This window comes from Centroberyx affinis, unplaced genomic scaffold (assembly GCF_046629955.1).
Source record: "Centroberyx affinis isolate AG114_WGS23_722 - 3 ecotype Tasmania unplaced genomic scaffold, CSIRO-AGI_Caff_v1 ptg000485l_1, whole genome shotgun sequence".
Taxonomy (NCBI): Eukaryota; Metazoa; Chordata; class Actinopteri; order Beryciformes; family Berycidae; genus Centroberyx; species Centroberyx affinis.
The window spans coordinates 82501-95609 of record NW_027279141.1 but is presented as its reverse complement, the minus strand read 5'-3'; the positions used below and the strand labels follow the sequence as shown (position 1 = coordinate 95609).

The 13109-nt window shown below is 47.2% G+C and overlaps 2 protein-coding genes across 2 annotated transcripts in view; one reads left to right on the top strand and one right to left on the bottom strand.

Annotated features, from left to right (window-relative positions):
- Positions 1-383: 383 nt before the first annotated feature.
- On the bottom strand, positions 384-1323 carry tomm5 (translocase of outer mitochondrial membrane 5 homolog (yeast)). The gene is made up of 2 exons (XM_071517372.1): positions 1103-1323; positions 384-686 (listed from the first exon to the last, which is right to left on the bottom strand). Exons 1-2 carry the CDS (start codon positions 1221-1223, stop codon positions 652-654), a joined length of 156 nt encoding a protein of 51 aa, XP_071373473.1. The 5' UTR covers positions 1224-1323; the 3' UTR covers positions 384-651.
- Positions 1324-10887: 9564 nt separating this feature from the next.
- Positions 10888-13109, top strand: part of frmpd1b (FERM and PDZ domain containing 1b) — a 13266-nt gene continuing 11044 nt past the window's right edge. The window contains exons 1-2 of the mRNA XM_071517373.1: positions 10888-10994; positions 12499-12671. Of these exons, the coding sequence (XP_071373474.1) occupies positions 10888-10994; positions 12499-12671 (280 nt within the window). The remainder of the gene's footprint in view (positions 10995-12498; positions 12672-13109) is intronic.

Genomic DNA, 13109 nt, shown 5'->3' with positions numbered 1-13109 from the left:
CTGCGAATATGTATTTCAGCTACATTTTGGTGGATTTCAGTCATGTTTATTCAAACCCTCTTTATATTATTACCTCCGCCAAGGAGGTTATGTTTTCGGTGCCGTTTGTTTGTTTGTCTGTTAGCAGGATTGCGGAAAAACTACTGGCCCGATTGTCATGAAACTTCGTGGAAGGGTGTAGCATGGGCCAAGGAAGAACCCATTACATTTTGGAGCGGATCCGACTCACGAACAAGCAACAATAACACGAACCTGTTTCTGTATTGTTATTGGCTTGTTGATTTCTTACGTGGTTTAACGGTTTCTAGTGTTCTTAGGCAAAGCTGGACGGATCTGTTTTATACCAGTAATTCATCACATTTTTAAACAAACACATTTCAGCATGTTTTCCCTTTATTGCATGACACAGCAGGCACACGCGTTATCATACTTTGCATTTGAACAATGCTCACAATGTGGTGTTTTCTGTAACAAAAAGGCAAACTATCGTCGACGACAGAGAACAAATACAGCTAACAACACGGTCGTTTCTCCGGTGCAGTGATGGACGCTGGTTGTCTTCCACAGTGTGTGTTGTCTGGTGATGTCCGTGTTGTCTCCATGTAGAAAACTCTCGGGGAATGGGAGGGGAGAAGACACAGGCTGCTCGACTCATATGCTGTCCAGCTTCTTCAACACATACGGAGCTGCAAATGAAGGAAACAGAAGATTCGTTGCTGTTACAACGTGCATAATACTCTATGAAGGGAAATTTAGCAGTGGAAAATCCGCACAATATTCCTATAGAGGCTTATAGTGTGTGTGTGTGTGTGTGTGTGTGTGTGTGTGTTCATAGTGACCCAATTGAATCTCCTATTGTATCACTGTAATATGGTTCTGTTGTGATGTTTGGACATCCTATTATAGAATTGTAGTTCTTCTTCGTGTGGGAATATTGTAAACTATCTACATTGATTGTTAGGTGACACGTGCACACGCCTCAGCCAATTAGCAGAGGACCAACCGATATCCTAAATACCAATACTATACATAAACACATGAATATCATGGGTCTGTATTTACGTTTTAAGCGTCAATGTCATCTGTCTGACTGTATACTCACTGGCTCGGAGAAGGGCAACGTAAATCAGAAAGTTGCGCACGGACGAGATGACGTCTTCTCGCATTTTCTTCCTCATCTCTTCTGGGTCCATCTTAGGCCCGAGACCTTCCAGTTTAAACATTACGGCTGTGGATTTAACTGTTATTCTTCCTCAATCTGCCTGTGTGTATGTTGAGGATTTATCGCTTCGGAAGCATGGATGAAATAATCTAAACCGGAAATGCGTATGACGGATGTTAACGACGACAACGGCGCCCGCAGAGGGACAAACTTCACGGAGGCACCGGGAGCACGTTAGGACATTTTAGGGAAAAACATCAGCAAATATGGCAAATCTGAATGAACGCAGGGATGTAGCGGAAGGTGAAATGTTTAAACTCACTTTACCCACTACAATAGACTACACCGACCTTTTAAGTACCTAAAATAGTAAGTAAATCAGTAAAGTGACATGTAGGCCTAGATGTCGTCTTCTAAGGGAAAATACCATAACCATAATAATGCATGCTTTGCTGAAAATACACGTGAGTTTGGTTTATATTGGTGGTTATTTGCCTTATGATGGAGGTCATAGGTTAGCCACCTTTTTTCATTTACCACTATTGGTGACTAGCCTATGATAATGCATTATAACCGTAGCCTATATTGATGAGGTCAGTCTGACCAACAACAGAGATTGCTGATGATTTCTGATTATTATCATATTATCAGCAATATGAACTGACATAGGTTAGACTGTAAGCGCCAACACAAAGCACAAAAAAACCCATAATAATAATAATAATAATAATTTAATAATATTAATGATAATAATAATAATTGCTCTAACCAAACTGACCTTGTGGAGGGGATGGGGAGGGGCGGGGGGTCCTCGGGGCAGACAGCGGAGGAGGGGAGAGAGAGAGCGACTGACGAGAGAGAGAGAGAGAGAGAGAGACGAGAGGAGGGAGGGGGTGGGTGGGTTATTTCTGAGCTCAGGGCCGAGGATTAAGCGGAGAGCAGTCCCAATACGATGACAGCATCCAGTGTATAGCCAAACCCCCCACACATCATACGGTCCGGGAGGACGACGGTGCCGTTTTTGCGAAAAGAAACATTATTTCTCTTCACATTCTCCGCATCAGTGATTTATCGGGATACCTCTCCCGGACTGCCGGTCCGTCTCCTCCTCAGACCACGAGGTGAGTTTTCTTGGTATTTCCCCATGTTATTGTCTGATGAAGGAGCGCCGGGCCAGCCCGTACGGAGGCGTCTGCACCTTGCATCAGTCCCGACCATTTGGATTGATATTTATCTCATCCAGATGAATAACTGAACCAATGGTCGTTTGCACATCGCCCGTAGGCTACACCCGTGTCCCGGTTTGGGAGAGGCGGCGGAGAGATTTAAATCGGATTAAGATTATAATGGAAGCAACAAAAGACTGACCTTTTTTTCTTTGTTTAGCCTACTGGTTTAACTGGCATGGCTGCTGCTACCGATTAAAGTTAGAGTTGGTCTAGTGTGATGGGAAATATTGATTATGCATTAAAGGTATTTATTAAGCATTTATGAGCTATCTGCGATAGACAGGGCCGATTTGTGGTTAGTTAATTCTGATAACCAAACCGGCCCATCCCAGGTTATAATGTGGAACTATACAATAACAGTTTACATTTAACCTGCTTGTCTACCAGGCATCATCATTGTAGGCTACCCCGCTGGATGCCATTCATCTATCCAGCCTTACTACCTATTCACAAACACATGTCTTATGCGCTGATAATGGGAATCCACGCGTGCCGTATGCGCAGTGAAATTCCCGTCACTGGATGCAGACTGAAAACGAACGGGCTAAATCCAGAAGGATCAAGGGATGCCAGGTGTCTGGGTTGTAAAACACGCATATTATGAATGGGCGTCGGCGATGTGCGTATAGCTTCAGTCGCCTTTCGTTTTTTTTTTACCCTCCTCCTTTTGCGCGTATCCTTCGGGCAGCAGAAAGGCGACGTGCAGCCTCTTTCCCTGCATGCGCTCCTCCGTGCCGTGCCAGGCATGACAAGCGCAACACAACTAGACCGGAACAATGCGTTTTGCTGTTCTGGGGCCTTCATTTAATGCATGACATGATTTAATATGACCGCTGATTACGGTTCCATTTAGACATGTGTGTTTCCCCCGCCTTCACGGGAATGTGACTGGAATGGAGAGAAAATGTCCCATATCGATTCATCTTTTATTATGTTTTTTTTTAACAGCATCATGTAGGCTCTAGTGGCCCCCAAAGACACACATATACACACACACACACACACACACACACCTACTAATTGTTATTTTGCTCCTGTGACGTGTGTCTATGTATGTGAAATAATCATGGATGTGATGTAGGCTATCTTGCTTTTACTCTTGTGTGTGTTGCTTGTGTGTGTGTGTGTGTGTGTGTGTGTGTGTGTGTGTGTGTGTGCGCGCGCTCATGCCTGTGCTCTGCCAGCGCTGCAGGCCTTGTGCGGTGACTCAGGGATGTACTGTATGGTAGAACATGTGATGGGAGTTGTTGCTCCGAGGTCACTCAGCCAGAGGAGAAACACGACGGGCAGAACTCGCACATCAGGAAAGACTTGCTGCCTGTCTGCGTTAGCCTCGAACTTCCCCGACTGACTGCCGCTCTGTCCCACTTACTGCAGCCGGCCAGCCAGCCAGTCAGTCAGCCAGCCAGTCAGACAGCCAGTCAGTCAGACAGCCAGTCAGTCAGCCAGCCAGTCAGACAGCCAGCCAGCCAGCCAGCCAGCCAGCCAGTCAGTCAGACAGACAGCCAGCCAGCCAGACAGCCAGCCAGCCAGCCAGCCAGCCAGTCAGTCAGCCAGCCAGCCAGTCAGTCAGCCTCCCATCCCCTCCCTCCAGTCTTAGCTGCTTGTCTCGGGGGCACTTGGTGGTGCCGGGCTGGTGTCTGCCGCTCCAGCCCATTGCCTCGACCAACTGATCATTAGATCAATCAATAATCGACACAGTTAAGTAATCAGAATCATATTGTTGCACCAGAAACACTTTGGCTATAGGAGGCTGCTGATGAATCAATATCAGTGAAGGAATTCAATGAATTAATAGGTCGATGGGTTACATGCCGATGGCAGTGGGTGGATGTGGGTTGTAACTTGGGTGGATGGATGGATGGAGGGATGGAAAGAGGACGAATATCGGAATCAAGTGGGAGTACACATCTGTAGCCTTCTCTCAATCCGTACCAGCGTTACTCTCCGGCAGACGTGACCTCATTGATTTGACAGCTCAGTGGTGATGGCACACTTGACTGGCAGTGGCTCCATAATATAGGCCACACTCTATTTATGTATAGCTACACATGAAGAGACCGAAAAGCGGTAAGTCAAAGAGGTGACGAAAAAGTGTAAAGCCTCAGCAAATGTCGGCTGTCCTCTCCCCTTCTACTCTTCGCTGTGATATGAAATATTAAAGTCCTCGCTATATGTAAGTATTCTGCCAGAGCCCAGAGGCCTATTGTAGCTGCTGGCTTACTGGCTGCCCTAATATTACTTTTACTTACAGATAAGACCTCTATTATGCAGTATTTTAGGATCACTGAGTTGAAGGAAATTGGCCAGGACAGCCACAGAAGAAGCGAGGCAGCCAGTTTTCCAGACTCCCAACATCCATCATCCGCTAACATCCAAAGGCCTCCTCCAGACAGCGAGCGAGGACATCAAGACATTCCCCGCTGTCTCTCTCTTTCCGGATCAGAACCATCGATACAGATCAGTAACACGACGCAGCGCACTATTAATCTTCAAAAAGACCCATTATTTAATAGTGCACCGGGGAACTGAAGCCTCCCCAGGTCGCTGATGAAAGGGGAAATGAAATGAGCGGTGCACGGCGAGTTCAGTCTTCATAATGCTAATGGAATGAGCTGACAGGCTGAATGAGGAACAGGACGGTAGATTTGATTATGTCTGGAGGAGAGGGAGCAGAAACATACCCAACGAAAAACAAAACAACCAACAATGCAAATCAGCTGGAGATGATTGTTAATGCTGCCATTTGGACTGAGTTGTTTAGTAGTTTTTTATCACAAGACTCATCTACAAATGCGACCCCAGCCCTCTCACTGCCTAAAATGAGAGTTTAGTGCATGCTGAATTTAGTGTTCCTCTCATTTATAACTTTGGTTGTATTTTGTGAACTCTGAAGCAATTCAAGCTGCCTCGCAAACTTAAATCAAGCTCACCTCAAGTCGTCCAAATATTCAGATATGTATTTTTGCCAAGTCCGCTGTTGGACTGAGTGTGCTCTGAGGTCTGTGTCCAACTTGGCCAGCAGCAACAACTGCGAGTCAGATTGAATTGTTGAATTGCTGAACCAACCCCTGCTGCTGCCCTGCACCTCATGCAGTGCAGCTGTATCCGGTGTGTCGCCTTCAGCTGGCGGGGGTATATGTGTGTATGTGTGTGTATGGAGGGGAGGGGGGGGGGGGGTTGTTGGTAACAGGGGGCAGATTTGGGAACAAGATGTCAATAGCAGCCAGCTGGTCCTTTCACAAAGTAAGAGCTGTTGTTCAGTCAGTGGGCAGGAATACTGCTGGAGTCTGGTGATAGAGTTACCAATCATATGTTGTATACCTCTCCCTTATCACATTAGGGGCTATGGTTTATGTGTGTGTGTGTGTGTGCATGCGTGTGCTGCTGCGGGCATTGTGTTTGTAATTGCATTAGCAGAGTGCAGCGGCGCTCAGGCCAGCCTTCATTCGTTGGTGCGGACAGCTGAATGGCAAGAATTTTATCAGGCGCGTCTCTCCAATCCGTGACGTAGAACTTCAGCCTGTCAGTCAGGCGCTCGCCTCCATTAGTATGTATTGTGTTGTTTAGTGGGACGGGAGGCCTGATGGATGAGCTGTGTGTCTGGGCGTTTTTATAAGGAGTCGTCCCAGTACAGTACGGATAGGTCCAGTCCAGTCCAGTCCTGCTCTGTCTGGCCTACTAATTGGATTTAAAACTGTTTTCTGTCCAGCTGGCCGCACAGGAACAGCCACCGTTGCCAATTCAACACGACCTCTCAACCCCTGAGGACAGAGAGAGCGAGTGGGGAGTATTTCTATGAACCACTCATAACAGCAGGCAGGGTTGAGCAAGACTGTATTACCGGAGACAGAGGGACAGTGTGTGTGTGTGTGTGTGGGAAAAGTGGGCGATTGTGTTAGCAAATCAAACAGAGAATGGTGGGTTGAGAGAATGAGGGAGAGATGGGATTGTGTCAGAGAAACGACATCCAGAGATAAAGAAATAGAAATAGGGTCGGGATACCATTCATGACCTAACAACTGCATATCCAAATATATTCTTTGTTTGCAGTGAAGATGGAGAAAGAAGTAGAGGGAGAAAGAGACAGAGAGAAAAAGACGGAGAACGAGTGGAAGGCCAGACAGGCTACAAGCCTTGCTGATGAGTTGCGCGGGCAGCTTGGGGACTTAAGGACACGACACTGGTGGACAGGCTTCACAAATTACTATTGATTCGGAACCAGATTAGGAGCAGGACTCATCACCAGCACACAGACTGAGAGGCTGGGGCTTTGGTGCTCTTTGCTTTGAGACCGGGATCAAATCAAACGCCGTCACCTCATTAGGAAAGAGAAACAATCCCTTCAATTAAAACACGAGTCCGTCCATCTATTCACACTCAGCAGGGGAGAAGGCAAAAAAAACAACAACAACACGGCGAATGGTAACAATGCTGAATACAGGTCTGCTTTTTTTTTTTTATTATTTATTTAACGACTGACCAATACATCAATGTCCGCCGCCGGGCTATGTTTGCTCTCGGTTGGTGGAGAAATGCTGCATCGATCAGCTTTTTTTTTTTTTCCTCCTCCTTTACACCACGCTGTAGATACTTTTGTTCTCTCTTCCTCCTGTTTACAGCTCTATTCTCTCCCTTTGCCGCTGCCCTCTTCACCCTCTTTAAAATTCTCTCCCTTTCCTCCCCCTTCTGCACCCCCATCCAATATCCTGTCCTTTTCTCTTTCTCCGCCTTGACCGATTCTCTTTTACCCCTTTTCTCTATCCCTTTCCCCTTCTCTCGGCCCCTCAGACCCCCCCCCCTCCTCCTCCTCTCTTCCTCCTCTCCTCCCCCTCTCCCCTGCGAACCCCTGCTATATGTCTTTCTTCCTTCTGCGTCTCTTATTCTACTTTTTCCCCATGCTCCGGCTCTTCTTGTTCTTGTTGCCGGTGTTGGCAAAGTGGCAGAAGGAGGTGGTTGGAGGCCCGGGCTAGCTGCATTAGCCCCATGCATTATTCATGTGCCCTGCAGTCTGTGTGTGGGTCTAGGTCTTCTGCTGGCTTTTCACTGGGACACATGGGCCTCGTGAAAGAGCTCTGTGTGTGGGACACAGGGGCCTGCTGGAAGAGCTGCACAGATGGGACTATCAATTCCCTGATTTCTGCTCCCTCGCCTAGAATAAAGCCTGGAGAGTGAGAGTTTAGCTCGCAGATCAACATTCAAGTGCAAAATGAGTTGGTTTCCTTAGACAAGATCAAGAATGTTTATTCAGTGTCTCTCCCAATCCAACAACCAGGCTTTTCGCACAAAGCGCTCCCCGAGTGTATTTGTCTCCCCAACCAGCGGCTGGCTTAGGTTTCAGCCATATCTACCCTGATGTTCATATGAAAGAGTAGTGCTCTTTTATCATTGGCCAAGATCTCTGTCTGCCTGGCACCGTCTCTCCCTCCGCCACATCAGGATTCACAGGCTGTCCTCTCCGCTTTTAGAGCGCGCCCAGTAAGAACTGTTAACTGAACCGGGTGGTATGAAATTTTAATTTAGACTAGCCGACAGAGATGAAGTGCCTCATCTCCACATCGCCATGTGCTTTTGAGGCTGCAGGGAAGTAGAGGGAGAGAGAGAGCGAGAGCGAGAGAGAGAGAGAGAGAGAGAGCGCCTTGGGGACCAGAGGAGGAGCCCCTTGGAAAACCACAACCACATAGCTGGTTTGGACTCGCATCTGCTTTGCTTGACATACTTACATGCTCGCTCTGAAAATATCAACAACTGGAATATAGCTCTGTTACTTATGAAAAGCAAGGCGGATATGATTGCTACTAGATTGTTAGAATAGCGAGGAAGCGGTGGTTCGGTGTTGGCGATTGGTTCGTGTCTCATTCTAAATATAAACCCGGGGTGCGGATGTACGTCTGGTTTATGGATTCTGACACGTCTCCCTGATGGAATTGCTCTGCTCCGCGCAGGTGGCCGTACCAGATTGGGATCGGTCCTGATGATCACGAAGAGCCCCCCTTCACCTCTTTTCAGCCAATCCTGGAGGGGCTGCGGAGCTGATGTCTCAGAGGGCGAGAGGGTATTTGTGTTCTGGAGTCCTGAAGAGACAAGCTACATCACGGTGAGTCACAGTCAGAATGTGGGATAATCCTGCTGCTTTCAGTACGGAAACCAGCTCTGAATCCTGGACAGAAATCAAAGCTTTTAACGTCTAACATCTTCAAACAGAACATCCAACAGTATTTAGCTGTTATGTGTTTTCAGGACTTAGAAGCACACATCACACCTGCTTTACTATCTACCATTGCTGGTTTAGTGTAGGTAAAAAGGTGGGCTGTTTTTTAAAGAGTGAGAGTAGTAAGCCTCTTCCTCAAGTGGTTCAGATGCTCCAGAATTTAAAAAATGGTTGCCTGCTGCCGCCCAGAGAGACTGTCATCGGATATGACTACCTGACTCGGCAAGGACAAAGACAAAGACAGAGAGAGAGAGAGAGAAAAGAGAGAGAGATCTTCACCTGACTCAGCACTGACTGCAGCACTGATGCACATACAATACAAACACACACACACACACACACACACACACACACACGCGCATGCATTCACACAAGGAAAACTCTCTTAGCAGTCCAAACCCATTTCAGGATCTTTAAAAAAAGCTGATTGGCCTGTCGGCGGGGGTGGGGGCGGGGCGGTCAATAATCACGGCGTGTGACATAGCGGCAGCTGTCAGTCACCTAGCCTCGCTCATCCTCTTCCTCATCCACGGCAATCTGCCTCAATCCGGATCAGCGGGAGGTGCTAAAGTGACACCCTGGCCGGTCTGGGCCCTTGCAGGAAGAGGGCCTCTAATCCTCTTACGGGACAGAGGCACAGTGCACCGGCCGTACTACTACTACCGAGGGCGGCTAGTCATCGCTGGCCTACGACCAATCACTTCAGCAGAGGTTTAGCCTTAACTACTGCTAGACTCCTATCTGTCGCTCAAATCCCGCGAGATTGTTGCTGAAAAGAAAAAGAGAAATACCTACAGCGTGTGTATTCTCTCCATTATCCTGTGAATATGTCTTTGCTCACAGCAGTACTTACATTAACATTCTTTATTGATTGCATTGCAGCGCGTAATGATTCCACATAACTCAGAACTTCAAGCACAGCAGGATAATTGCATCATAATGACTTTAGGCATGTTTTAAAATGCCCAGGACAAGTGAGGTAGATTGTCCCAAAAACAGTCGTGCTTCCTCGAAGATCTTCACAAAAGTTTCTGTCTTGGGCTTCCAGAAGTTTCCTCCATATTTCAGGGAGCTGATCAAACGAAGCTGCAGGCGGCCGGCTGCAGAGGCCGAGGTATCGATCACCTGGTTTCTGGAGCACATTCATCATCGTTAGCCGTATTGATCAGGTCCGGGTCGCTACTGTTGCCGTCCCTGCCAAAGTTTCCCTGCCTTGTGGGGTCACACAGTCCAGTACAACACTGAACAGCAGATGTAGTGTATCAAACATGAGACCATGGCAGAATAGTAGCTGAATATGTAGTTTAATCAACTGAAAAAAGTGATTGCCTTTCAAGCATCCGATGCATTTACTTTTGAGGATGTTTAATTGTCTGGAAAAACAGATCAAGCACACCTCAACTACTTCAGATCTTCAAAAGCTGCATTCAAATATGATTCTAGAGCTTCAAATCTTTGAAGCCATACATCTAATACCACATGAACACATATGAATGTGTATAACACAGCGCCCCCGTTGACCCTGCCTGTGTGTGAATGGATAAGCTCCTGTAGATTATATTCAGCGATAACAGCTCAGCATGGGAGGATAAAGTCTGTCAAGGAATTATCAGAGTATACAGACGGCCAATGCCGGTCTATTGATCGGCCCACAGAGAGGAGGCTGTTGGCCTTGAGTTGTGGTGCGGAGTTCAGCGCTGGCCAGCCACACTTCTCTGGGGTTTGATTAAAAACCCTCCCATCCCTCATTATTTCCCCACCGCTCCCATGTTTAAAGGGCAGGCTAAGCAGAAAGTGCACTGCTGCAGAGTTCCTAGTAAACATGCAGGTTTGTGTTTAATTCTCTGTCCTGTTTTTGTATAAAGGTGTAGTTTGTTCCTCATGTATCCTAAATGCCTCATATTGCCTTGTTATGACTCACATCACCTCGATGAATGCATGTGACATGTGTTGCTATTCACGCCGACTACCCCTCCGCCCTCTTTCTCTCTCTCACTCTCCTATTCACATATCTGATTATTCATCGTATTCAGGGCAGGCTACATGCTCTGCATATAAAAACGGTGCAGGCGAGATGCAAATTTAGCTGTTGCACTATTTTAGCGCTGAACGCACAGTCCAAAAAGACAGAACCAAACTCTAAGCTGTGTCTCATGCATTTTTTTTTTTCTACCTCACAATCCTTTCATCTCCTCCCCACCGTCTCTCATTATCTCTGTCCTTTGTTTCTCTGGGACTTTGTAACTCATACCCCTCCCTCTCTTTCTATGTCTGTCTCTAGTTAAATGGAGGAGAAGGAGCGATGTAGGAGCAGGTCTCCGGCTCGGAGGGCCAGTCGGGTGCAGCAGGTGGTGGGAACCATAATAAGACGCACCCGAGAGTCGCTTAGCAGGTACAGTATGAACCAGGGTCAGACATGAATAGGGGCTCGGGGCAAAAATGCCTTTGAAAGTTCATAAAATGCCTGTGAAATTAAAAAAACGAGGCAGCAAAAACTGCCCCTGATAACTGGCATTTTACCCCATTCACAGTTGTTAAATATTCACACGTGAATGTGACTACTTACCCCGTGGGCCACCGTAGGTGATTCATGAGCGCTCATAACCAGGGGATTTTTTCCCAGTGCATTGTGGGCGAGAACAATGGAGTGGTTTTTGATCAGAAAACAACTGAGCACGCAGCCTGCAGCAGTAGAAACTGTTGGCACCACGCTGCCAGCAATAGAAGGAAATGCTGATCCCATACAAACCACTGCATCAACAAAAAAAGAAAACAACCAATATCGTAAAAAACTTCAAGGGGTAGATGGACTCTTTGGGGACGGAGAGAGGAAAAGAGCTCCATCTTCTTCTGTGAGGCCTGCCACCAGTTTCCAGCAATGGGAAAGAAGTTAAAACACATCATAGTGGTGCCAAATGTATCATTTCACTGTTAATTACATAAAATTGTGCCTGAAAAGGACCACAAAGCCCCTAAAAAAGGCAAAATAAAAGTTGAAAAATGTTAATGTCTTACCCTGATATGAACACACACACACCCAGACACACACACACACACACACACACATACTTTCAGATGCATAATACATAGTTGAGTGCATATTCAAAAACAGACTGTCCCTCTCACACACAAACACACCCCTCACTGAACCACAAATATGCTTTCAAGAGCCCTTCATTCCCTCGCTGTCCGCTAAGTGGTTTCCCGTTCTGAGCGGAGAAGGCGGCGCAGAGGACGCCCGGCTCTCTGTCAGTCATGAAACATCTCACCATGTCACCACCAGCTGACCGGGGGAGCGGGCCGCAGGGAGGGGAGCTTCGCTGTGAGAGCCTGTTGCGTTTAAACACAACATGCACAGATACAGTTCAGTCCCACGGCACCACCGCATATAGAGATAATTAATTACCATTTTATAGGAATGTGATCTCAGCTCTCTGGCTGCCGAGCCGATCAGCTGCCTTGTTCTGTATGGAGAATACAGTAATGTTAGGCTTCTGTAGTTAACGTTAGCAACTGAGCCGTAAGCAAACATAGCTTATAGCACTGCTTTGAGAACAATATGTGTGTGTATGGTTCTGCGATCATAAAAGAGATGATAGCAGGTGAAGAAAGCTCTTGCATGATATCACATTGTGTGAAATTAGAAGAAAATAATGGGAGTTTTGTGAAAATTTGCAGGTAAATTAAAGTTAGATTTCCACACTAATGCAACTTTCACTTCCTTTGATTAATTAGCCAGCGCCCAATAAAGAACAGACACGATTTGTATGAAGTGATTTTCTGGAGTTTGATCTCTCTCTTGCTTACCTAACCTGAATTGTACCTCTTGATGACCGTGTTGTTGTGGCCAGCGGTCACGTAACCTGTCGCCTCTGTTCCCCCTTCCCCCTCCTCAGAGAGCGGTTGCTAGGTGACGGGCGGTCGCAGCGCTCCAACAGTCTGTCCAATCAGAACTTCCAGGTGAAGCTGACGGTGCAGATCACCCGGGACCCGGTTCTGGACGGCAGCAGCGGACATGGCTTCACCCTCACAGCCAACGCGCCCCTGCTGGTCAGGGACGTCGCCACAGGTACGTGGGCGGGTGTGGCGTTGTGTGTGATGTGGTGGGTAGATAGATAGATGGATAGATAGATAGAGAGAGAGAGAGAGAGATAGAGAGAAAGTGGTGTGTTTGTCTATGTGGATGAGTGCACTTTGCTTTCCTGCTCCCCCACCAAATGGCCACCTGCTTCATGCAACAGTGCACTGCCTACAGCAAGACAGATTTACACTCTCTCTCTCTCTCTCTCTCTCTCTCTCTCTCTCTCTCTCTCTCTCTCTCCCTCTCTCTCCCTCTCTCTCTCTCACACGCACACATACACACACGCGCGTACATTGACTCCCTCCTGGCATTCAGACTGCGAGGCATGGTGCCAGGGAAGCCACAGAAACAACAGAGCCACCTGCTCATCCTTTTTTAGATTCAATCACTTTTCATTTAGACAACTTTGATAGGCGAGCGAGAGAG